Here is a 26,520-nt window from a genome sequence, read left to right as displayed (position 1 = left end):
GTGTCACGACCACAAGGTATATTAGTAATAGTATATTACATATATTAAAGTAGAATTGTAGAGAACTATGTGCTCTGTCATCTCTCTCTACAATTCTCTCTCTCGATCTCTCCTGTTCTCTCTCTCTCTCCTTCTGTTATGTTTCTCCCTCCATTCTGTTCTACCCCCCATTTCTTCCAAAGTCCTTTCTAAAACCCTAGGTTAAACCTAGGTGCTTGACAATATGAAGGTTTACACAGATATCATACTAAACAACACACTGCATTTGAATTTTCATCTACTATCAGTTTGAAAACCCGAATAAAGGGGGGTTGCAATAAGATACCAACAACTAATGTAAATAATGTAAATTCGACAAAAATAACATACTAAACCCTCAATGTAAATGATTGTGAAGAGCCTAGATACCTTCACAGAATTACCAAGCTATTAGTCCAGGATATTCCTCACAAATACACCAAGCATGGACACAATCAGACATTTTTCTCTCTGAGGCCATTAGAAGATTCCTTTTCGTCTCTCCAGACTGCCAGAACTTCATCAGTTCTGAACCGCTGTGTGAAGGTTGATTCTTCCAGTGGAGTCGAAATCCCGTTAGCATAAGCGAGGAGACCAGTGTATGCGATCATCGCCCCATTGTCAACACAGTACCTTTCATCAGTTGCAAACAAATTCCCACCCCTCTCGGAGCACATAATTCTCATCATATCTTGCAACCGTTCATTGCAGCCCACGCCACCAACAATGAGAACATCTTTCTTGTCGCAATGGGCCATTGCCCGTTCAGTAATCTCCACAAGCATAGCAAAGACAGTTTCCTATAACAATATATGCAAACAGACATTGTAACACAACTAGGCCATGCAAGCATTCCAGTCACACATGCAATTTATAAGAAATATATGAATGATTACCTGCAGCGAATAGCACAAATCTGCAGGGGTGCATTCATCATTCTTGAGCTTTTCCTCAGCAGTGGCTTCAATGTAACTCAGAATCCCACTAAACGAAACATCCATTCCTTTCACAACATAAGGAAGGTCTATAAACTTTTCTCCTTTCTTTGCAAGCTGATGACAATAAAAGAAAACCGTGCAAATTAGGCACTGAGAATTTTTTTTTTTTGTATCATAACCTGCAAGAACTAAGAAGGTTCCCTTTTGATCATATAGAAACTGGTGAGTACAATAATCAGCAGGCAGAGGCAAAATGATGGCTAATACAGTGTGATACAAGGAGACAATAAAAGGTGAATATTAGTTCAAGTAAAACTTGTTCAGGTAGTAGTTGCGATCCAGTCTTCAGATAATCCAATATGGTTTTTGGCATCGGAAATTAAAATTGCCATAGCAACATGAGTGGAAAATAAAGCTTCAATGGCTGCAATGATGAATGCTGAAGAACTCTAATATTGTATTATACAGATTCTTGCAACACGGCAACTGTTTCCGCAACACCAACAAGTGTTGGCCACTAATCCAAGTTATTATCTCCATTTCTAAATAATTATCTACAGTTTTACATTAATTTATCTAAACACATTTCGTGAGAATGAAAAAAGTCAACTAAATAACCTCTTTATTCAACATGTCCACAATTCCAGTTGCACAACACTTGGAATGAAACATTCAAACCAAATGATGAAACATATTAACAAAATTCCACACTTTCCAGCCACTAAAGGTAAAAGTAATAAAACCAAGTTCCTAAATGGACGAATGTGAGACAGTAAAGAATGAAAATTCTATATATTCATTTAAGTGCATCCGCATCAAGTCGTGATTCATGGTTTAGTTAGACCTGCACAAACTAATGAAGGTTTCAGCCAATTGAAATGAAAATGAGGTGATGGCAAGGACTTTTCACTCTTTTGCCAAGCAAAAATATCTTTAAAAGGGTAATTTAATTATAACATCATAAAACATGGCATGAAATAAAAGAATCCAAGTTGATTTGACTTTCAAATTTGGTAGATTACCACCAATTAACCACCTTATCATGAGGCACCAGATACATTGAGAATTTGCCAGAGGAATTCGACACTAATTGGTGGGAATGGGGAAGAATAGATACTGATTGTTAATTCAAGGGGGGAAAAACTGGAATTTTGTTATCATAGCATCTTAATCTCAAAGCTAATGTTACACAGACAGCCACGGCTCACATGCATGCTTCCAAAAAACTCCATAGAGGAGCCTTACACGGGGCAGACCTATGTTTGGGCTCAGGGGGGCCATGGCCCCCCTAGATTTAAAAAAAAAAAAAAAAAAACCCTTTTAGTACATACTAAAACAAACAAAAAAAAGGAATTTTACTAATATTGGGCCCCCCAAATTTTTGAAAACCCTTTTTGGTATATAATAAAACCAAAAAAAAAGGACAATTACTATTATTGGCCCCCAACTAAAATCAAAATCCCATAAAATTAAGAGGCTTATATGTCCAGGCATATTAAGAGACTAAGGCATAATTATCCTAATGTTGAAATTCCCCCCCCCCCCCCACCCCCCCACCCCCATTCTATCCTGCGTCCACCATTGTTACAAGCATGAACAAATTGAGGAATGAAGGAACAAGGTCATCCTAATAAAATGAGGGCTAAAAAAGTAACAACAAAAGCTCTCATACACATATCAACATAATATACAATTGAAAACTTAATTACTTCAAGAAGTAAGTTTTCACAAACAATACACATAACAGGTCAATAAAGAAAAACCCTTTTAACTTCAGTGCTAAAGAAGTAAAACATCAAAAGTAACGACTAAATCTAATGCTTTGTCTAAATCAAACTAAAGAAGACATGCGATGCACCTGTGCGAACATCAGCTTATTGACAAGGATTAAAGAAACACCCATACCTGCTCAATGTTGTACCCAGGGCTTGGATCATTTGACAGAGTCAGAACCCTCGCAAACCGGTCCAAGCAATTCCCAACAGCAATATCAATGGTCTCACCAAAAATTCTATACCGCCCCTCACTATAAGCAATCACCTGCGTATTCCCACCACTGACATACAAAACAACAGGGTCATCCGCTCCGGTCACAATCCTTCCCATTTCAATATGGGCGACACAATGGTTCACAGCAACAATAGGCTTCTTCCAAAGCTGAGAAAGGACCCGGACAGCAACAGCAGCGACCTGTAACGGCGCGCCCATGCCGGGTCCTTTGGTGTAACAAATACAGTCAATGTCAGAAGGGGTTATTTGGGCGGTTTTCAGGGCCGATTTGATGAGGGGAAGGACATGTTGGAGGTGGTGCTGCGCGGTTTCCCGGGGGAGGAATCCTTGGCCCGGGGGAGTAACATAGGTGTGCCTAGGGTTTGAGAGGATTGAACCATCTAGGGTTACAACGCCAACGGCAATCTTATTGGCCGAACCCTCGAAGCCTATAGCTATCATCTTCTTCATGTTTTGAGGGAAAAAACGAATCAGAATTGTAATCCAAGCTCAATTCAGTTTGATGAACTCAACTGGAACTCAGTGTTCCTGCTATCTGGGAAGAAGATTACACAGAGAGTTGAGAAAATACAGCACAATCATATCAACATATACATGCTTATACAAACATAGATTTGTAATATAACGAAGCAAAGATGCAGATGCTACCCGGTGAGTGGTTACAGGAACCCAAAGAGAGAGAGGGTTACAGTGGCGGCGGAATCAACGGTCCGCTGATATTTGAGGGGAATATAATAAAAAAAGAAAACATTGGAGCCATTTTTGTCGTCAAAAACTTCCGACTCTTACACATACTGATAATTCTGTTTTTTTTTTTTCCTGTTTACAAAAATTGAACAAACAGATCCAATAGATTTTTAAATTAAAAAAAGTCAAATTAATCGAGAATACTGAAAAAATAATAATAATAATAATAAAACACAAAAATAACGTCATTTTTTACATTTTGATCAATTTGATTATTTCGAATTTCTTTAATACGAAACTGAACTGATCCGAAATAATCAAAGTTATCAAACTTAGAAATTGACTTGAACCGATTTACAACTCAAATGAATTTATAATTTAAACTGAATTGAATCGATCATTTCAACTAATTTAATTTAATTATTTCAATTTAATCGAAATATTACCCTCTAAGCAAGAGTCTTCATTTACTCTAAATTATATTAGAATTGACTTTTCTTTTTTTTTTTTTTGCTTAACGCACCATCACGAGTGTCCACTACTATCTGGCTCCGCGATTTCAGCAGAAGAAGTAAATCAGGGAACCCAATAGACATATTTCGACTCTTAGCATAACCGCAAACGTGAAGGCTACAAGCATTTTTCAATTTTTAGGATCGCTCATTGTCTACTGAACTATCTCTTGACCATGGAGGGCCCAAAGAGCATGACCCAGCGATTCTTCTTTTTCCAATTGATCTGAAATTAACTTCTCTTTAGGTTTGGTCTCGTGGTTTAAACAGTAACAAAATGTCTATGTATATATTTATTAATATTATTTATTACTATAAATTGTAATAAAATATTATTTTTAATAACTATCAACCAGTTTTTAGTTTTTAACTGATATTGGATTGGACCAAAAATTGTTTATCTCCAACAGTATGGTCGAGGATCCAAATAGATTCATTCTGTGCGAACTTCAATTAATTGATCTAGACCAATCTAAACTACTTTTTCAATCAAAATTAAAATTTGAACACGCTTATGGAGAGCTACTAATTTTATTAAATAAATCTATTAATTACACAATAATCACAAATCTATAAATAAACCCAGTTCAAAAAGATTTCAACTTAGTAACCAAATGTGTGCGACTGACTATTTTTATTGTTACATTAATTTTTTCAAAAATTAATTTATTTGTTATTTATCTTAATATTCTCCCTTTTACGTTCTTAAAAAGATTTGGGATTTAAGAGTTTGAGATACACAACTCATGAATTCTATTATATTTTTGTGTGAAACTGTGTAATTGTTTATATCTATCTAAAAAGATAGGTCTCAAATATTGACTCACAGCAAACCTATTCATATATTTAGGCTAGGGTCAAAGTAAATCGTAAGTTTTAAAAAGGATGAAACAGTCCAAAACCACTCTCGATGACTATCGGTCCAAGAAGGAAACATCCAGGTTTCGTTCGATAGCTCGTATCTGAAATTGAAAAACATAATCATTCTTTGAAGCAGTTTTGTAGGGTACAAAACCACAGCTTTCACCATGCAAAATGAAGGTGCCTTTACATCAAGGATCATGGAAATGATGACTTTATTCCACAGCCAAATAAGGGCATGGACGCTCATCTAAATATTTAGATTTCTGCTCTTGTTTCCTATAAAGGGCATATATATATAGTTATACAAGGAGCTCAAAAGGAATGTTCACTTCAAAATTCCAACCTAATGCACAAGCCAGAAGAAGGCTGGGAAAATTAGCAAAATCAACACCATGTTCATGAATATGTTTGCTCATCCAACAGCATCCTGCATGCTTCTTCTCCTCCCGTTGGTTTCGTTTTCGACTGACTGAGAGAGTAACTTGAATAATGTTAAAAAGACTATCTATCTACGGCTATGTTGTTCTTTAGACTCCATCTCCCTTACGCTGTCTACTATGTCTTGAATCTTCTTCGAGAGGCTCTGGTTGTGCTCTTCGATGTACTCGAAGACCATATCTAAATGCCTTTTATATGATGCAGCTCGCTTTTTTTCAATCGCCAGCTGTTGAGACAGCTCCCGGATCTTGTCATGCTCATTCTGCTAAAAGTACAAGCAGAACAAAGTAAGGTGCAAAAGCAAAACTAGGGCAAAAAATAAAATGTGTTAGTCTTTCAGAAGAGCAAAGCAGCCGTAGATTAAACAAGGGATTTGAAGTATGAGATTCTTTTACTTCTAATGGCAAAATTGAGCCGAACTTATATCATCTAAGTTTTTCCATTACTTGGTAGATTACTCTGTTTGTTTCAAATTCCATTTTGAGGACAAGTCTGGAGCCTTCAAAACAACATCCTGTGCTATTCAAATAATATGACACCCACAGGGAAGTCAAGTTTACCATTGATTTACATAATCACTTGTAACAACATGTACCACAAGACAATCAAAAAGCCTAAATCCCTGTCAGATAAGGTAAATTACATGGATTTTAGATCTCCAATCATCTCTAGACATGGTTGTATTTCGGTAAGGACATTATACCCATGTCAACTAGTAGTAAGGTAAAATGATTATTTTTTCTATTGGTGAGTTGTAGCAAGCAAAGCCAAGGAACTTACCACCAAAACAACTAGAGATCTGATATTGTCATTCTTAAGAATAAATGTGTCACAACAAGAAGACGGACGTGTCTGTTAAAGCCACAGAACACAGAACAAACTTGGTTCCCAAACATTATTAAAAACCGAATAGCATTGGATAAAATACCCTGCAATACTGTTACATGAAAATTAATGCCCCATAAAGGCTGTTGCAAGAAAATTCAAAAAATTACATGTAAAAAAAAAAACTTCAGATGTCCATTACAATACCCAGGGACAATGGGGCCAGGCAATGTAGAAGCTAGTTTTTAATTGAGGCAAGAAGAACACAACAAATCAACATTTCATGTTAATTTTACAATTAGAAGATATCTCTTTTTTGAGAGAGAGGGAGAGGTAGAAAAATGGCAGCCGTTGAGTCACCAGATTTAAGTATGCTAGCCACAGAGGAGAAATGGAGCCAACCAAACTATCCAAACATTTAATTGACACTGATCATAAATTAATTAATTGATTGCCACAAAAGAAAAAGAAATATACTCTAGCATAAAATGGTTCAGAACATACCAAAAAAGTATATAAAAAAACTTCCTTATCATTCTGTTATTCCGCATATGGACTAGGATATCCTTTGTTTGATCTTCTTGAGGTGTAAGGTTATTATAACTAAACACGGTACTACAATGGACAACCCCCCACCCCCAAAAAAAAAATTCCTAACATTTTTATCTAGTAATATATAAGCTTTCACAATTCTTTAATGCAGAATTCCTTGCCATGTGCTATCAATGCTTGCTTGAAATTTTTTCCCAAGCTGTCTATTCACCAAACTAGTTGGTCTATAACATGTAAAGGTGTCAAACAAGTAAGCTACTTCATTCGATTTTTTGAAACCCAGACTGGGGTTTCAAACTGGAGAAGGATCGAACTGGGGTCGAACATGAATGCGATTTTGTTAAATAAATAATAAATAATAATTAGATCTATGATTCAAAAATAAAAATACATTATATAACCTATAATTAAATTCTCCTAAATTTAAAATTTTTTCATGAACTTATATATAGACATAAAACACTCAAACCAGGCTTGGGACCCACCAGCAACAAAGGTGAAGTGCAAAGTGGAGCAGAAATTAATATTTATAGGTATAAACTCTTTTGTCAAATAAAAAATATACTTTCATATCCAACGGCATTAAGGTGATCCACGTAAATACTATATTGATTTTTATACCATCTGACAGTATCAAATCTCTCTCTCTCTCATTCATCAATTCTCACCCTAACCTTTCTTGTTTCTCTGCGTCTTTGAGTATATTTCTGTGGATATTGCCTGCCTGTGTACAATTTCCCATCTATTTCATTTGGGCTTTGTTTTGTTCCTTGCTTTGGTACATGAAGCTCCAAGAGGGGGGGGGGGGGGGGGGGGGGGGGTGGGTAACTATCAATCCTCTCTCTCTCTCTCTCTCTCTATATATATATATATATATTGTTCTGTTGCAGGCAGCAGTTGTTGGACTTCAAACAGGTAACAGGTAGAGAAAGAGCATTCATTCTTCAAGCAGTAATGATCAGGGAAAAACTTTCATGGGTGAGATTTGTGTGTGCGTAAAGATCAGCCAGTTCCCCATGACCTCCCACATCAGGAAATAACCAGTCAGTTCTTAGGCTTGAACCGGACCAGTTCTCAATTTTCCCAGTTGAACCAGAGCAGTCCAGATTTCTTATCACAGATTTAACCTGATTTTCTAAATAATAAATACAGGAACTCTCAACTCTAATAACTAAATGAGACCCCTAAATGCAAGTAATGAGTAACAATACATGTTTATTAATGAAATTCATCAAAACTTTTGGACCCGGCCAAGCTATATTATTACTTCAATTTTACCAAGCTGAGCTAGAGCAGCGAGATGTCTGAGCTTGAATTGTTTACAGCTCCCAAAAGAGCATACTTATCAAAATCCCAACCTAAAACAAAAACCATAAGATCTTCAGATAGAAACCACCTTAATAAGTTTCATCATTTTAACATACAATAGGTGACGGACACCACCTTAATAACTAACTGTTTCTTAGCCCCACCTGCTATTCCCAATTTCATTCAGTCTGATCACATTTTTCTTGATTATCCAACATGCTGTACCACAAACATGGCAGGCATCTACAATGTTGTATAAAATTTAACCTTTAATTTGTGAGCATGCATCACTTACCCAAGGCATCCAAACCATTCCTCCACTCAATCAATCATCAGTTAATTTTGAGTAACACCTGTACTAATCTCTCCCCCAAATGTATGATTGATTATAGGTATCAAATATTTTTGGCACTCAATCATAAGTACCCCATTGTACTCTGATTTTACAGATGTTTAGTTTTATTGCCCTAGACCTTTTTAATCTAAAATTTTGCATCCAGTTGACTACTTCCAAGTTAGGACTCACCTTATATGTCATTCAAGAAAATAGTATTAAAACGTTGCATGCAAATGACTTCTCACCTTATATTTTGTCATGACCACAAGGGCATATTAGTAATAGTAGATTGCATGTATTGTTAGGTGTTGTACTTTACTGCTTTGCTAGTTTGTACATTTACCTAGAAAGCCTATAAATAGGCTGTAATCTAGAGAAGTAGTCATGTTTTGAATGATAATTGAACTTGCTGTTTCTCTCTCAACTTTCTGATATCTCTCTATTCCCTCTGATCTCCCTCCCTTTCTCTGTTCTGACTGCATTTCCTCCCTCTAATCTTGCTGTTATCTCCCTCGTTCTGTATAATCCTCCCTCCATTTCTGTTCTATCTTTCCTGGTTCCTAACAAATTGCTCAATAATTTCCGATTCAACCCTAGGCAAACCCTAGGATCATGACATATTTTTATCAAAGCAAACATATACTCGTGTAGCATCCAGTGACAGGGAAATCACAATTTATCTAAGATTGTTCTTATTGTGGTTATAAGTTCACTATACATGACTTTGATCATTGTTGTATCATATATACTAATAAGACTTTGGTGCCACATGAAATCTCCAAGGATCAAATGAAAAGTTCCAATGCTTTATATATAACTTTTCTATCCTTACTAGATAATTACTTCCACTACTGACCTCCAGACATAAATCTACCTGATAATCCAATATTCTTGTTTCAAGTATTTAACACATAATCTGTCAATCACCCTCTCCTACAATGTATACGAGTGCAACAACTCTACTACTTCAATATACTTCAACATTTTCAGTCAATGAGACTCAAATTCGAGTCTTCTCAGGGGGGAAATGCATCTTAACCCATTGTGTGGTCCTCTAGGAAACTTCACTTTCACAATACTACTACTGTTTACATCATTTTTACTTGATTCTTTTTTTTTTTCTACAGTGATAAAAGAAACAAACCCAAAAAATTCCCACTTGAACTAATTTTATGGCCAAAATAAAGTTAATGTGCTAGTGTTTTTTTTTTTCCATGCATAACTAATATTAAGTTCATTCCATCAATGGGGGCACCCACCAGGGAATCATGGAGGAAGGTGGGAAAAAAAGAGTTCTTCATTGGTAAATAATGCCAATTTCTGTTTTTTTCTTTTTATTAGGAAAATAAATTGGAGGCCTGGTCCTAAAACACAACCCATATCTACAAGCATTAAGGCCATAAACCTTGGATTCAGAATCCCATATGAACCAAATAAGAAAAAACCAATTTCATTCTAGGCTTAAACTCATTTGTTTTACCAACTTGAGTAACTGATAATCCTTAAAATATCTATGCGTTTACATTTATAAGCTCAAAATCATTAATGCAAATCTCTTGTTAACCAAAGAAAATTAGTTTTCAATAAGAGTTGAAAAGAATATGATTAACTGGCATTTGCAACCGTTATGATGCATGAGCACCCAAAAAAAAAAAAGTGGCATGCTTGAGATGGTTATTATTAACTATACTGTGGTCCAAGATATTTGTCATGTTCGAGTGCTCACTAATCCAGCTCACTTGGCAACTAAAGTTAATGACACACACTGAATATACAGCGAAGCTGCCAAAAAGGAAAACAAAATAATATTTGTAGGCACTAAACCCTAATTTGGAAGCCAACCTGTTGAGATAAATGTGTAATTAGTAACTAAGATACCATAAAAATAATTCATAGTTGTATATAAGCATTTAATCTTCCAATCACAAAGGAACAATCTTACATTTGGTACCAAGGCTCGATCTCTAGTGTCGAACTAGATGAATAAAAAAAACACATTCTTTTGGATTTTACTCTGATGCTTAAAAATGCAAACAAAGAGGTTACAGAGGACATAACCATTGATCCTAAACCCCAATTAGTTCCACATTTACATCTCCCTTGGTTAAGTAAGTTGACTTAAATATCAGCCCATGATAAATTATAAGAAACAGTTTTCCTCTGCACAAGTTTACAAGGTTGCCCACGGTTCCATCTAGATGATCACAACTCCACAATTATTATAATTGTTTAAAGGACTTCATGGTGTATTTTTAGTGAAACAACCTGAAATTTAATTATATGCATGAATTGAAAATACGATGAACAAAATTGTAAAAACTATGAATGTAGAACTAACCGGATATTGATCATAGATCAAGTCCCTTCGACCTTTTCCAGGAGTTAAGGGATGTGCATGCTCCTTTACAAACTTTGTAACAACCCATTTACCAGAGCTCACTTTCCTAACTAAAATCATTGCTCTGCAACCAACCCTTGTTTCCGCCCTTTGCCGCACAATTTTTTCACGTTTATCAGGCATGCGATAGCCCTCTTTATTACAAACAAGTGCCCGACCTATGGCAGATCCATCACGCCTTGATCGAGAGAGCTTGCTGACACGGATAATGAAGCCCACTCTGGTTGCATAACCATTATAGAATGCATGTGCTGCAGCTTCAGATTCAAACTCCTGGCCAACATAGGGCTCGTCTATGGGAGCTGAACTACTTACAGCAAGAGGCTCATCAACAGGAACCATTTCCCTCTCAGAAAGATCTAGAGAGGCCTTATCATCCTGATTTTGTTGAAAAGCTCCTTCAATAGAACTTCCTACCATTCCATTTTCATCACCAGCCCTGCCTTCCAAATCAACAGAATTACCTACCACTTCACCATCGACATCACCATCAACCTCAAAATCCACTGCAAAATAAGCAGTCATCTAGATTATGCCAACCATAACTTCCAAAAGAGAAAAATGAAACTATATTTTGTGCCTTGGAAAAAAAATGCAGTCCAACCCATTAAAAAAATATTTCTTCTTCTCCAGGTAATAGAATTTGGCCTTATTGAGATAATAAGACTCAGAGAACATGTCTGTGTCACCCTCAAAACCATTCATAATATACCATAAATTTGTGTTACCTGTGTAACTATTTCATGGCATCTCTATGCGGTATATTCTATACCCACATATGTTCTAGGGAAAATTGGAAAAAGAAACTTAAACTCACAATTAACCAACAATATGTGTACGTGTGAAGTACAAAAAACAAATAAATACAATATCTTTTTCACCATATAAAGACGTCCAGAAAGAATATACTTATGAATTGTATCATATAAACCTTTTCCAGCAGGAACCTATATCATCAGTGCGCAATGTTATGTCATCTTTGGAACATTTACTTCACCAAGCTCCATTGTGTTTAACATTCTAGCCTCAGCCAATTTACGTCTTCACCTTTCAAGAACCATTTAGGCTCAAATCAATGTAAGGCACAGATATTTTTTCCATTGAGGTTGAGAATCCGGTGTCTAAAGAATGTAATATAGAATCTAATTTTGGAATAACCCCAAGTCAACCCTTGGTTGGTTAGCAGGAAATAATCTACTGCACAATGTAGATAAATTGATCCTTTATGCCGTTTTTGATTTTTAAGGGGCCATAAAAAATCAACATAAGTAAAGATGATATTTTAATAGCACAAACATAGACTTTTCCTCCTTATTCAATCTCCATCATGAACATTATGATTGAATAACTTTGACTTCTTTTTCTTGAATTTTGAACTATTAAAACTGGAATGATTTCCTTGTCCACATGAAATTTCACTTGCTAAATAAACAGATAGTTCCAGATGTTGCATTGAGAAAACTTAAAAAATTGCTAAGTTGGAATTTCAAAAACACAACATTAAACACAATTTCAAGACTAATATGCCCTCAAGACGTGCTGCAGTCCATGATTAACATTTACAAGTAATTACAGACCTAACTTAAATTTGAGCGTGGAAGACATAATCAACCAGTTGTTTGTTTTTCTAAATCAGTTTGCAGTCTCAAAACAAAATTTGGAAACTCACTTTAAGACTATAGTGGGAAGAAAACTAATAAAGGTTCCGGTGAGGAGAGTAGATGGAATAGAACAAATATTTAGCAAAAGAGGTAGAGGAAGATTAAGAAAACTTGGTGAGAGACTCTTAGATATGATATGACATGTAAGGGCCATGTAAAAGATAAGGGGATAGATAGAAATGATTGATAAGCCATAATTCATGTAGCTGACTCCACATAGTTTACAGCTTGGAAGATAGCCAGAAGATAGGATAGTCACTTGAAGACTATAATTTGAGCACAACCTCTATATAGTATAATGCTTTCTCTTGATTGTTGGAGTAGTCAGCTCCGGGTTTTTTTATAAACCTCTGTTGTGTTTAATTTCCATGCTCAGAACATACCGAATTAGATCAAATTAACATGTTTTATCATTATCATTTTCTATATCATTTTTACACTATTAATAGAAAAAACAGTCTAAACCCTTAAGAGATTAGAAAACTTGGTTCTCTTAAAAAGTACTTACTTTAATAGGCAAAAAGAGTGAGATTTCTAATGTCATCAATGCCTCAATATGTCAGGCAAGCATCATTGGGGTCTTCGAATTTCTAATATAATCCATAAGCATTACCAAACCAAATAAATAGCACATAAATAGACATCCAAGAAGCAATTTTCCAGCACAAAGAGGCGAAAACCTTAGGGCTTCAATTGCGTCAGGCCCGAAAGTTATCACGTGAGCAAAACGAATATCCAAAATTTGCTATGTGCCCATAATTCATCATAAACAACCACGCACATAAACGAAAATCCTAAGAAAATGCTTTCCAGGAGGAAAATGATCCCCATAATGTTCCCGATTAAAGAATCAAAGGCCTCCTCCGGGTAAAAAAAAGGCGGAAAGTTCCAACTTTCCAGGAAAATGGTTTCGGCAGAAACAAACAGACCTCCAATTTGAAAACCCTATTCGACTCTGCAGTGAGAAGGAATATGGACAAGCTTACTCGGAATTTGCAGTGATTGAGATGCTGATCACTCGGCGAAGGAAAGAGAGACCTGCGGGAACGGAAGGAGACGACGAGACAGAGAGACGGGGTGAGGGTTCAAGCAGACGATTATATGGACGCGAGGAGGCGTGAAATGTCGAGATCTTATTGGCTGATGAGAAATGTAAGAAGTCAACATTCATTCCCCAACCCTGTATTCAACGACACGTGTCTGATATGATGAGGCTGAGCTCACTTTATCTTTATCTCCAAAGCGGGTTGGGTTGACCCATTTGTGGCGCGCCGGATTGTGATCCGAACCAGGTTAATTTGAAGCATGCAATCTGAAACTATTCTCCTCTTTTTCAAGTTTTTTTTTTCCCCTTAAATTACATTAATTTTTCCATAGCCAACATATTGTGGCTTCAAATTTAAATTTAATTGTGATTAAAAAGTTAAATTTAACTATAATTAAGATATTATTTATTATTAAATATTTATCTTCGTAACTCATCAATACTTATTTTTTTTCGTGACTCATTTTTTTATCAAAATTTAAATTTATATAAATTAATAATTTTTTATATACATATATAGATAAATAGTATATTTATAAATAAATATCTAATATTTTAAAATTATTGTAGCAATATCACGATTGTAGCAGTATCAGTAATATCACTATTATAATAGCAATATCATCATAATACCATTTTATTTTATTTTTTATGTTCGTAATTTTTATCGATTTAAGTTTTTTGTATAAATCTTTTGAATTCGTTTGTGTTTTTGATAATTTAATTATAATTTATTTTCAATCATAAACTCTTATATAACTGGTTGAATTTGAACCGCAACAATCTGTAAGGTTTAGTGAGCAAACCTTAGTGACAATATGAGTGTAGGAAATATAAAGGGAGAGAAAAAGGGGTGGGTGTTTTCAGAAAGTAACATTTTTCTTAGCAGCAACGGTTAAATTTTGTCCACTTCTACATCCCCATAAAAAGTCTTTATAATTCCTCAAAGTCAAAGACAGTAACTTTGAATTTAGCCCTACCTAAAGTGAAATTAGGGTATTTTGCATGAAGGCATGGCCATTAAATTTAGTCTAATTATAAAGGTTAGGGTAAAATACACCTTTTAGATACAGGAAATTTTAATCACCAGCGGCGTCCAAATTTTATTGCAATTTATTTCATGTCATTATTTTATGACCGTTAGCTTTTTTTCAAAGAGTCATACTATTTATACATTATTTATGTACACTTTATACTACATAAGACACATAAATGACATATATATCCCTCATCTTATTGCGTTTCACTACGCCTTAGCGCCTTAGGTAAGGGTATTTTAGACATTGACACATCATTGTGTAGCCTAAAGTGTACACAATGATATACCAATAGTATTTTTTTTTTTTCAAAATACTTAAATGCAATTTTTTTTATATCTATCAATATCAAACAAATGCAGTAATTAATGATGATCTAAATTATCATGATTAAAACGTTTCCTCTTTTTCTCTACCCCCTCCCAACAAAATCCTCTCCCTTCATTATTTTTATTGTGATAGATCGTGGACAACCAAATAATTGATCATTGTCAAGCTATAGAATTTTTTATTGACATGAAATTTTAGATAAAGGCCGTGATATTTAGGGAGTGAAAGTTGGATAAAGGGTACGGTTACAATTGAATTGAGTCGAATCAAGTTTCGTTAAACTCAAGCTTGGTTCACAAACTAATTTCTAGGCTTGAGCTTGAGCTCAACTCAAGCCTTGAGCACGATCATGAGTTCAAGCTTGAGCTTGTCAGTAGACTTAGGCTTGCTATGATGTATTATTTTGCTTAAACATAATTTTTTATCTTGTTTTATTATATATACACATATTATATTATGTTAAATAATTAAATTAGTATATATAATAAATTTAAACATATTCAATTTAATTATATTATCATAATAATTTAAATTTTGATAACTTTATATTAAATAATATATTTATAAAAAATAAAAATATATTAATATATTTATAAACAAATTTGTTTATAAACTATTCATGAACTTGTAATCAAGTATGTTTATAAGCCTCTAATCAAACTTATTAGTATTCATAAGTTTATAATCGAGCACGTTTACGATGTTTAACGAGCTAAATTTTGTTGAACTCGAATTCGACTTGTTTACAAATTAAATTTCAAAGTTAAGTTTAAATTTGACTTATTTATTTTAACGAATGAACTCAATTTTTATCGAATCAAACATCAAGTCATTCGCTCAACTCATTTGCGACCATAATAAGAGATGATAAAGAGGTTTTTGACACAAATTATTATAAAAATATATATATATATAGAGAGAGAGAGAAGAAGATGAATTGCATCTCTCTTATCATTTTTTATATATACATTATCCTTTCTTTTTTTTTCTTGTCTCGTTAAATAGAGAGTTCCATCATGACAGTCAAACCATTCATTTCTCTATATTTTTTTTTATCTTCGTCTCATTCTTCCAGTGAATTTTAGTAATGTGAGACACTTTGCAACCCCATCGATGATAAGTTAACTAATCTCAATGGCATCATTATGCCATTTAAAATTTAATTTTAACCCTTATGAACCCAAATCGATAAGTAGCCCAAAAATGAAATTCAAAGCCCAAGCCCACCAATCAGACAGTTCAGTTCGGACCCAAATGCCGAATCAAACCCCATCTCCTTCGAAGTCCCTGTTTCTTCTGCAACTCTTCTTTGCTCTTTCATGGCGAACCCTCTGTTTCGCAGCCTTCGCAGAGCTTCCATCTCTTCAATCTCCAACCACTTTTCCCACAAACATCTCACCTTCAGGTATCTCTCAATCTCTACATCTCTGTCGGGAAGTCGTTTCCAGGCTCTTTTTCGGTTGAATCCCCACCATTTTCTTCTTCCTCCAGGACAAATTTTCATCCACCAAGACCTGAAACTCCGTTCCTCCCGTGGAAACCTTGGTGGGTTTTCAGAAACTTGAGCTACGGATCAGTCAATCTCGTGATTTCCCAGGGGAAGCCGAAGTTCGAGACCCGTGAAATCGAGCCTCCGAAGAAGGATAAGTGGAAGACGAAGAAGAGGCTGAAACAGCAGAGGAAGAGAGAGAAGCAGAAGAGGAAAGCGGCGAACAAGCGTGATCCGCGATGGCTCGGCGTCAAAGGGAAGAAGAAGAAGCAGAAATTCGCCAATGCCGAGGAGCGAATCAAAAACAAGCTTGAAAGGGTAAGAGTTAGTGAATTTCTTGTACTGTTACGAACTTTTTCTTTTGTATTCATGAAATTAGAAACATGGTTAAGATAGTTTGGTCGTTTCGTTCGAGAAGAAGACCAGTAGAGGGTCAGTTCGAGGAGAGTGGATGAAATGAAATAGGTATTTAGCAAAAGAGAGAGAGGAGACCAAGAAAAATATGGCGGGAGTCTGGAGAGACCCAATTGTGATAAGAATTTTGAAGGTCTCACAGAAGATAAGACATAGATGGAAATGCTGGAGAGCTAGATCATGTAGCCGACCACACGGCAGGATAAGGGCTTGATTGATTGTTGTACTCAATGAGAGGTATAATTTTTTCTTTGGGTTTCATCTGCTGCAAAATTTGTAAATTTGACTGATAGCACAAATGTAGAACCATATTGGCCTATATATACACTTATGTCTTGATGCATTGATTAATGAATGGCTCCTACTCTAGTTGGAAACTAAGTTAAACTGAAGTCTCCACAACTCACATGTTACGTACTGAATGAGGGTCCTTTCAATTTTTATTAATAGATCACTATGACCGAGCTAGAGATGGCAAACTTCTAGGAGTTTAAGACACAAGCAGTAAAACAAACAAGCACTATTACTGAGTCACAAGCTCATTTTTAGCATATTTCTATAGTTGTCTAGGTTGGCTGGCTAATTTGGTAGAAGTTGGAGAGCAGCAGCCTCTGCTGGCCTCCTGTATCCTCCTGGTGGATAGATTGCTATGCATTTTTCTGGAACTTATTTATTTATTTTTCCTCAATAACATCATACCACGTTAAAGCTGTCAAGAGGATACTATAGTTTTTTATTTTTTTTCCTGGTAAGATGGCATATACTATGCTTTTATTTCAATCTATAGTTCACTTCCCTTTGCTGCTGCAAAAACGTTAGTTCCTTTATTCGTGGAACCCTCAAAATTTGTTTGAGACTTGTTCTTCTTGTTGCATCATGATTCTTTGGCAGATGGTTCTGTATGGAAAAAAATAGTTAATACTAAGTTCAATTCTGTTTTATGTTAACTTAGAAGTAGGTAACTGAAAGCAGAAAGCTTTTATTAACTTCATATTCCTACTTTAATCAGTTAGGAAAATCTATAGTTAAGAGAAAACAATAACAGAAAGGCCCAGCCTACCAACAATTAAAAGGGCATCCCAAGTCACAAAGCTCCCTGCTCTGCAAGGGTTGAGAGATGTTCATTTTCACATGCAGTGTTGCTCTTGGGCTTTTGTAAAAACGTTGTTTTCATGATCCAAACTTGTGATTGAAATTTCAGTCAGAAAAGAGCAACCTTACCATAAAACTCATCGCTGAAGCAAGGAAAAGCAGAGCCCTATTGCTATCAAGTCTCACCCTCCAAAGATACAAACAATGATTTCATTGAAATGTGCAAGTCGGTTTACCACATCAGCTCCGTGTTTTACATTTACACATCTAAATTGATAGTAATGACGGAAATAGTATGCATTACAAGTTTACAAAGTAAAGGTCATATTGATTAGACTTGGAGAAAATCTAATAGCGTGTAGAAAGTACATGTATAATTCTCCATTTACCTTCTTTTTTCTGAAATCTAAACTCAATTTGATTCTGTCAATTTTGTTTTTTGGTTGCTTTCTGTTCCAGGCAAAGATTAAGGAATCAATGCTGATTGAAAGACTTAAACGATACGAAGTTCCTAAAGTTCAGGGTCCTGTGGTTGAACCACATAACTTGACTGGTGAGGAACGTTTCTATTTGAAAAAAATGGCCCAGAAAGGGTCTAACTATGTACCAGTTGGAAGAAGAGGGATATTTGGAGGAGTTATTCTTAATATGCACATGCATTGGAAGAAGCACGAAACGGTTAAGGTCTTCTGCAAGCCTTGTAAACCCGGGCAAGTACAGGAGTATGCAAATGAGATTGCTAGGCTGAGTGGGGGAGTTCCAATCCAGATAATTGGAGATGATACCATAATCTTTTACCGAGGAAAGGATTATGTGCAACCAGAAATCATGTCACCAATTGATACGTTATCCAAGAAAAGGGTATATTTTCTAACTTAATTGTCTTTTAGGAGGCCTTCTAATTTTCTTGCCTATCTCAATAACATTGCCTAGTTCATTTTATTTGTTTATTTCAATATGAATCATAGACAAAATATGGTTGGGAAGCTAGAACCCATGTAGCTGACCCCAAAAGTGGGATTAGCACTTAGTGTTTGATTTGATTTTGGTTTCTTTTGATAGAAAAAATATGGTAGCCACCCATTGATGACAACATATGGATGCATCAATTACAATATATGTTGTTTATTTTGATTTTGACTTCTTTTGATATTTGTTTATTTCAATATGGATTATAGACAAAATGTGGTTGTCACCAGGTTACGATACCATACAAGGTAATCGAAAAGGGTTCCACAATTTCATGTTCTTGATGAAACTCCAGTATGTGTTAACCTGCCTTCTAAAAAGGTTTTTGTTTCTAGGATGATCTGGGTTCAATTGTTTTGAAAGCTGTTGGCTTTTATTCACATATGGATATATCAATTAACATTAGTAAATGCTTTCTTCTCCCTCTTTCTACGCCAGTTCAAACATTTAAATTCAGTAACATATATGTTACTTTGATTTGTCATCTTTCAAAATGTTGAGAGTAACAAATAGGTTCCTTTGCACATAGATCCAACGCCTGTCCTACCCCTGCGGCTTTTCTTCCACATGTGAGTTTGGTACTTCTCACCTGTTTAACAATGTTACTAAGCATTTTCTTTATTTTCCAGGCACTCGAAAAATCAAAATACAAGCAATCACTCGAGTCAGTGAGGCGCTTCATTGCGATTGCTGAGAAGGAGCTAGAACTGTATTGCAGACACGTTGCCCTTTATGGTGACCCGAATAAGCGGAGTCCCAACTCAATCCTTGATGGTCCAAACAGAGGCACAGGGGAGTGGAAAAGAATTGTATCTAAGGTAGAAAGGAATCTGGATTCAACTGTTGGTGGATTTTCTTCAACTCTTTCAGTGGCAGGTATTGATTCCACAGATCAGGAATCATCTGAAACTGAAGATGATTTTTCTGATGAAAACCTATCTGTGACTGAAACTGATTCTGATGACGACAACATTTGTAGCAAAGATTTTGATTATTGTTATGAAGGAGAAGAGAACTCTTCCTGTAGTGAAGAGAGCTCAACCAAAATGGAGGGAACATTCTAAAGCAGGTGGGGTGCTGATAATCAAGAGCTTCCTCTGGATCGACCCTTGTTAAACAGGGAGTCTTGTACACTTAGGACGCCCTTTCCCCCGGGCCTCAACCTTTATTGTAGATACTCTTTTTACCTAACATTCATATTTATGAACTGTACACAATTTCACCTTGCAAATGAATCTGCAAATAGATAGAAAAGCTAAAACAAAAAGTTTTTACTAGATGAGTTGAGTCTGTGCCTATGTGAATTAAGAAGATATAATGCTACTTTCAAGCTGCATGAAGTGATTTGTTCTGTACCTTCCAGTCTTCTTAGATGAACAACTGTGAGCTCTGGACAGATATTTGCTTCTCTCTATGATTTTTGGTTGCATTTTTTCATGTCATACAACCTTAACTTTCTGGTCACTTGTAGTGAGACAGAGCTCTTTATGTTAGCAAGGGAAAAGGGTATCTAGCAAGTGATATGATTCGATCACGCATAATAACTCATAGATCAAATGTATTAAATAAACACACAGGGCTTGTTATGATTCACCATGAAGATCTTCTTTTCCATAGATTCACAAGTGTTACCATTCCTTTTACGTAAATTTATTGAACACGAATAATAACTCACAAATTAAATATACTAAATAAACACGCAAAAATTTGTGGGCTAAATTTATATTTTTGCTCTTTTATCTTCATGTTTTATTTTATATAATTACTTAAAATTTTTCATTGTTTCAATTATATTCTTGTATTATGTATTTTTAAATTAATTGTATATCTAGCCATACGAAAAAAAAAAAGTATTAAGGGTAAAAATATGAGTTTGATTGTGTATTGTAGGCATAATTTGGACATTTCAGTACGTGTGTATCACACATTCTAACTCAATTTTGACGAGATGTATAATTGACTTGAAAATACATAATTTAGGAATATAATCGAAAAAAAAAAAATTTGGATGGTTATACAAAAGAAATTGCGAAAGTATAAGAACAAAAATATGTGTTTGGGCAAAATTTGTGCATGAGCTTGTCATGAATCGTGACGAAGATCTTTTTTTTGTGTAGTGATTAACATGTGCTATTATCTTTTTAGTATATTTTAGGTAAATTCATCGAGCATGTATTATAAGTTATAAATTATATATATTAAAAAATATATAAAATTTATATGTGAGTTTTGCCTTTACAAAAAAGATTTATTTATTTTTAATGTGGGGATGATATGAGTTAGATAAAATTTTTCTAGGTGACAGTTTGCACAAATCTCATTGCATAATGCTATTTAGACACATAATTTTGATTCTTATATTATATATTAATACATTATATATTTGTATTTATTATGTTATAGACAAAACTCCATTTAAAGGTTAAAAAAAATTTAAAAGCCCAAAATAATTTTTTGGACTAAAATGTATAATTTTTCTCTAATTGGAAGGGGTCTCACATAATATACAAACTAAATAATTTTGATATTTGAAAATCCTTTCAAGAGTCTTGTGAAAAAGATAAATATTATTCGTAAAAAAATTCTAATTCTAATAAGGGCTCGAAGTATGAGGATAAATATTATTCATACAAATCCCAATCCTAGTGGTTTCTAGAATGTTATGGTGGACGTTGGGCCTGTTTGTTGCAACTTAAAAGCTGTAACTTTTAGTTTCTAGTTTAAAAAAAATGGGTATATAGTGTTTGTTTAAATTTTTAGAATTCTAGCTTATAGTTTCTACTAGTTTTTAGAAGTGGTAGAAGCTGGCCTTTTCAAAGCTGGGGTACCTCAGCTTCTACAACTTTTAATTAAACAGTTACATTTTTGTGATAATTTTACTCCTATTTTTAACAAAGAATTACTCTTCTATTCAACAATCAATGATCTTTCTTCTCCACCGCCATCTCTATTTTTAGATCTCTTCTTTTTTCTCGCCATCTCCCTTTCTCTCTATACACTAATTAATTTTTTTATAACACTTGAAACTTATACATATACACTAATTAATTTTTAAATTATCATTTTATAACTATTAAGGGTATTATGGACAATTATACAAAAATAAATTATTTTACAGCTTATGATATCAAACACTACAACTGTTTAACTACAATTTCTGAGAAGTTTAAACAAACAAGTTCACAACTTATTCTAAGTTTTAGAAGCTATAATCTAAAAAGTTAGAAACTATAATTTCTGTAATTAAGCTGTAACAAACGGGACCATTATTCTTAAGAATTCTAATTCTAGGATACTTATGAAAGCTCCATGTTTTTCCATGAATAAACATATACTTATTCTAGAAAATGCACGTCTTTGATATTGGTGTTAGCACGACTATCAAGTTCTTATAGTCTTCAACGTCTGATTTAAATATCGGAATGTCTGGACGAATAGTGCATTGCACCTTTAAATTGCTCTTTTTGCAAACATAACCACTTTGATAATGACATTTTTATTTTATAAATTTGCTATTGTCTTCACATAATATCAGTATTAACATGAAATAAGGTGGAAGGGCACATTTTATGATAATAGATTGATGCTTATCTAAAATATGAGATGTTATCGATATAGCTACATAGATATAGCTTAAAAATCACAAAAATATATTGTTGTCATAGACGTTCAAGTGAATCATTGATTGAACCGATAGGTCAAATCTAATTGTGTTTTCGTCTAACAACTACCAAAGCATTACGTATTGGATGATATGAGAGTTGAAGATCGAACCCCACATAATATATGAAAAGCAAGAATTACCAAATCGAATATATAGATATTTCTAAAAGTCATCAAAATATTCCGAGATATTTATGTACAATAGAAGTCGATCACTCATTATAGAAATCTTTTAAGATTGGAGTTTTTCATATGAAAAGCATGGGATTCCAACAAAATTTAGTGGGAAGTGCGAACGGACGAATGCAACTCAATGTCATAATCACAATTATGTTACTTTAACAAGGTGACAGACATGATTGCGAAAGTCGGTCAATAATGGAAGAGACATCCCTAACGGATTGAGAGGCCCCCGAAAATGATGGATTCTTGCATCTTTGTACATTAGTGCTACTCTCATGGTAATATTAATCTATTTATATTAAATTATTTGAGGCACTCACAAATTTGAAGTGACCGCCCATATTTTTTCTCATATCTCCAACTATTATTAGGCTTTTAATTCGAATATAAATATTTTATAATGAATATATTTAGTTACTCACTTAAGTAAACCTTTATTAAAATAAACAAGATAAGATAGTATCAAGATAAAAGTGAAATATTTTTTAAATTAAAATATAAAACAATCAATATAAGATTAGAAATTATTCTAAAATTTTTATCAAATTATTTGTTAAATTTTTTTGAAATGTATTAGAGGACACAAACGCTGTCTTTTTTTTATCTGTAAAGACCAAGATATGATTATCTTGAGAGAGAGAAAGAGATAAATATATTTAAAAAAATTAAGATAAGAAGTCTCGTGATTTCTTTTTCAAGTGTCACCAAATAAATTTAACAAATACGTTGGAAAAGACAAACATCTAGAATGCTTTCCATATCTGATCTTTTTCACATTATATTTTGATTAATAAATATTACTTTAAAAAGAATATTTAATAAGGAGAACAATCACTTTTCTTCATTTTTCATATATTCATTTACATCTCTAAATATCATTTGATCTTTTTACATAAATATCAATATTTTATGATGGAGATATCCAATCACTTTTCAAATAATAAAAAGTTTCACTCAATGTATTTATCTTATGTATTATAAAAAATAATAATTGTGGTTGTTGTTGATTAGATAAAAGTAACTTTACCTAAGATTAATTTGACATGTAAGCTAGAGTTACTAGACACTGTGAATTATCAACAAATTAAAAAAATAAAAATAAAATGTTATGTTTCTCTTCTTAAAACCAATTTCTTATTATTAACCACAATAATAGTCATACGCTCCCCTTCTTCCTCTAAAAATTAATGTTTTATTTAGTCCTAAAATGGGTATGATAATAAGAGATTATAGTAATCTTTTCAAATTCGAATTTCAAATCTCTCTAAAGAGGAACTTATATGTAAATTTTTATATACTTATTTGGTATATATAATATGCCAATTTTTACAATATTTAATATGGTTAATTATGAAAATAATCTATTTTTTTTTACGAATTTATAATTTTATCTAATTCTATCAATTTTGGCAATTAATTTCAAATTGGTTCAATTGAGAGTAATTTTATCTAACATGTAAAATTAATTTAAAGAGAGTGTGTGCATGTTGATTTGACATGTCAAGTATCATATAATAATAATATTTATAGAATCTATATGTACACATAAATAAAAAAATATGTAATCTGTAAAAAGAAAAAAAGTAAACAAATTATGTACAATAAATTATATATATATTTTTTATTATTTTTACTTATGTATATGTATGTCTTATAAATATTATTATTATATGATACCTAACATGCAAAGTCAGTATAAACACACTCTTTCTAAATTGATTTTATATATTAGATAAAATTACATCGAATCAACCCAATTGAAAAAATTGAAAGGATTAAAAAAAATTACAAATCTTTGAAAAAGTATTGAATTAATTTTGTGATTAATCTTTTTATTCAACATATGTCTAAAAGCTAATGATCACGATTAGTGAATCGTTATCAAACTAAAACATTAAAAGACAAAAACAAAAAGAAGAAGATAGAAAGGCATTAACGATGCTCAAAAAGAAGTTGACAACTCAAATCAAACACATAGAAAGAGGTCCATTGACAAGAATGGAAGGAATCCCAATCTAATCCCCAACCAAAAAACAGTGGATTTTCTTTACCCTTTTTCTCTTTCATTTTTGTTTCTACTTTCCCCCATCTTTTCAACTAACAATTCTTAGTCTTTGCCCCTTTCATGATACATACCTACATACATACATACATATGTATTCCCTTTCCCTTTCTTGCCATTGAATCTTTACTTTTGCCCATCCTTTTCCTTACATTCTCCTCATCCTCTGAAATTTCACTTCCTTGGGTATATGTGGGCGTATAAATTTTGGTTCAGATCGAAAAATTAGTTCCGATCCAAAATTAGATTGAATCATTTCAGTTCAATCTTGGGTCTAAAAAAATAGTAATTTTTTATTTCTAATGGTCTAGATTGAAAATCAAGCATATATATATATATACACACATATATTTAAATTTATATTAAATAGGAACAAAATTAATTTGTTTTACCAATTTGAACTAGATCAGATTATACTGAATTGTGTTGGCTTTAGGAGAGAGTAAAAATTTGGTTTAATCGAATTTACTGAATTGATCGGTTCGGTTTGATTATATTTTCTAAGAAGTTTGATTTTTCTTTGTTAGGATAATCAAATTAATTGAACTGAACAAAATATAAAACGATATTATTTTTTTAAGTTTGAAATTTACAATCATTTTTCGATTTTTTTGGGGTCAATTAGTTAGTTTGGTTTTTTCAGTCTATTAGAAATTTTTGTTTTTTTTCGATTTTTTGTGTTAGTTTGGTCTTCAATTTATGGTTCGATTTATAAGATTTATGTTTTTTAGTTCGGTTATTAGTTAATTTAGTTATTTGATTTAATTAATCAATTCAATTAATTCGATTAGCTAATTTTAATCGATTCAATTCGATTTGCACATCCCTAGTAGGTACACACCTTCTCACAATAGTTTTAACTCAAAATATATAAAAAAAATATTATTTTTTATTTGCAAATAAATAAAATGAGAAAAGGTGGTATCCTACTTTCAGATAAAGTAATACTTTTGACAAAAGGTTTTCCCTCCCATTTATTCTTCAATTTCCCTTGACAAAATTCTCTTTTCTAATTCTCCCCTTTATTTAATCCTTTTCAACACCCTAAATAATAAAATGGGTTTTTGAATTTTATAATTTATAATAAATTAATCTTATTACAATTTAGTCTATTCATAATTTTGTAAAAAATCTATGATGTGATAAATATATATAAGAAATAAAAAATATAGAAATAACGATTGACAACAACCATAGCTAATAGACCAATGGTGAAAGAATCCATCATGGGTATGGGAGAGCAAATGTTAGGTTTACTCAAACTAACTGAATTGATCGAACTTGTCAGTTTGATTTTTTTTTTACATCAAGCTGGTTTGATTAATTTTTCTCAAAAGTTTGATTTTTGATTTTCAATTTTCGGTTGAATTTTTTAGTTGGAAGAACAAAACTAATTGAACCGACCAAATTTTAAAATAAGATCATTTTGATATTTATAAAATGGTATTTTTTTTTTTCAGTTTTGTGTGTTTTTTATCGGTAACTTTAGCTTTCTTTGATTTTTTTTTGCATTTCTTTGGTTTAATCTGTTTGATTTAGTTCGATTTGGTTTATACAATTTGAGTTCGATTTTTTCTATTATCAGTTAGTTTAATTTTTTGAGTTAATCTGATGGTTCAGTTCAATTTTACTCATCAATTCAATTAGTAAATTTCAATTTAGTTTGACTGTTTGCACACCTTATGGGT

General features: G+C 33.2%; 3 protein-coding genes across 6 annotated transcripts; 1 reads left to right on the top strand and 2 right to left on the bottom strand.

Annotated features, from left to right (window-relative positions):
- Positions 1–242: 242 nt before the first annotated feature.
- LOC127811363 (uncharacterized) lies at positions 243–3,751 on the bottom strand. The gene is made up of 4 exons (XM_052351135.1): positions 3,615–3,751; positions 2,862–3,501; positions 915–1,070; positions 243–818 (listed from the first exon to the last, which is right to left on the bottom strand). The coding sequence occupies exons 2-4, from the start codon at positions 3,414–3,416 to the stop codon at positions 474–476; spliced, it is 1,056 nt and encodes a 351-aa protein (XP_052207095.1). The 5' UTR covers positions 3,417–3,501; positions 3,615–3,751; the 3' UTR covers positions 243–473.
- Positions 3,752–5,133: 1,382 nt separating this feature from the next.
- LOC127812145 (protein FAR1-RELATED SEQUENCE 5) lies at positions 5,134–13,685 on the bottom strand. 4 transcript variants are annotated; one of them, XM_052352476.1, is made up of 3 exons: positions 13,535–13,685; positions 10,828–11,393; positions 5,134–5,732 (listed from the first exon to the last, which is right to left on the bottom strand). In XM_052352476.1, coding segments are annotated over exons 1-3 (765 nt in total). In that variant the 5' UTR covers positions 13,536–13,685; the 3' UTR covers positions 5,134–5,534. The 4 variants fall into 4 exon arrangements, with proteins under 4 accessions (XP_052208436.1, XP_052208437.1, XP_052208438.1 ...); XM_052352477.1 differs by having other exon boundaries at positions 5,134–5,729; XM_052352478.1 differs by lacking the exon at positions 13,535–13,685 and adding an exon at positions 13,229–13,505.
- A 2,509-nt stretch (positions 13,686–16,194) lies between these two features.
- LOC127810889 (uncharacterized CRM domain-containing protein At3g25440, chloroplastic) lies at positions 16,195–20,336 on the top strand. Its single transcript, XM_052350476.1, has 4 exons — positions 16,195–16,365; positions 16,452–16,767; positions 18,415–18,816; positions 19,554–20,336. Exons 1-4 carry the CDS (start codon positions 16,280–16,282, stop codon positions 19,986–19,988), a joined length of 1,239 nt encoding a protein of 412 aa, XP_052206436.1. The 5' UTR covers positions 16,195–16,279; the 3' UTR covers positions 19,989–20,336.
- Positions 20,337–26,520: the final 6,184 nt, after the last annotated feature.

This window comes from Diospyros lotus, chromosome 10, assembly GCF_014633365.1.
Source record: "Diospyros lotus cultivar Yz01 chromosome 10, ASM1463336v1, whole genome shotgun sequence".
Classification (NCBI taxonomy): domain Eukaryota; kingdom Viridiplantae; phylum Streptophyta; class Magnoliopsida; order Ericales; family Ebenaceae; genus Diospyros; species Diospyros lotus.
The sequence above is the reverse complement of the archived record's forward strand: the minus strand, read 5'-3'. Positions and strand labels throughout refer to the sequence as shown.

Bases quoted from the DNA above. Each gene is read 5' to 3' on its own strand.
- LOC127811363 (XM_052351135.1), bottom strand. From the start codon at position 3,416: ATGAAGAAGATGATAGCTATAGGCTTCGAGGGTTCGGCCAATAAGATT. The intron at 1,071-2,861 runs GTATGGGTGTTT...TATTGTCATCAG, and splicing joins CTGGGTACAACATTGAGCAG to CTTGCAAAGAAAGGAGAAAA. The intron at 819-914 runs GTAATCATTCAT...ATATTGTTATAG, and splicing joins ATTTGTGCTATTCGCTGCAG to GAAACTGTCTTTGCTATGCT.
- LOC127810889 (XM_052350476.1), top strand. From the start codon at position 16,280: ATGGCGAACCCTCTGTTTCGCAGCCTTCGCAGAGCTTCCATCTCTTCA. The intron at 16,366-16,451 runs GTATCTCTCAAT...TTCTTCCTCCAG, and splicing joins CACAAACATCTCACCTTCAG to GACAAATTTTCATCCACCAA. The intron at 18,817-19,553 runs GTATATTTTCTA...TTTATTTTCCAG, and splicing joins ATACGTTATCCAAGAAAAGG to GCACTCGAAAAATCAAAATA.
- LOC127812145 (XM_052352476.1), bottom strand. The intron at 5,733-10,827 runs GTTAGTTCTACA...TTGTACTTTTAG, and splicing joins TGATCTATGATCAATATCCG to CAGAATGAGCATGACAAGAT.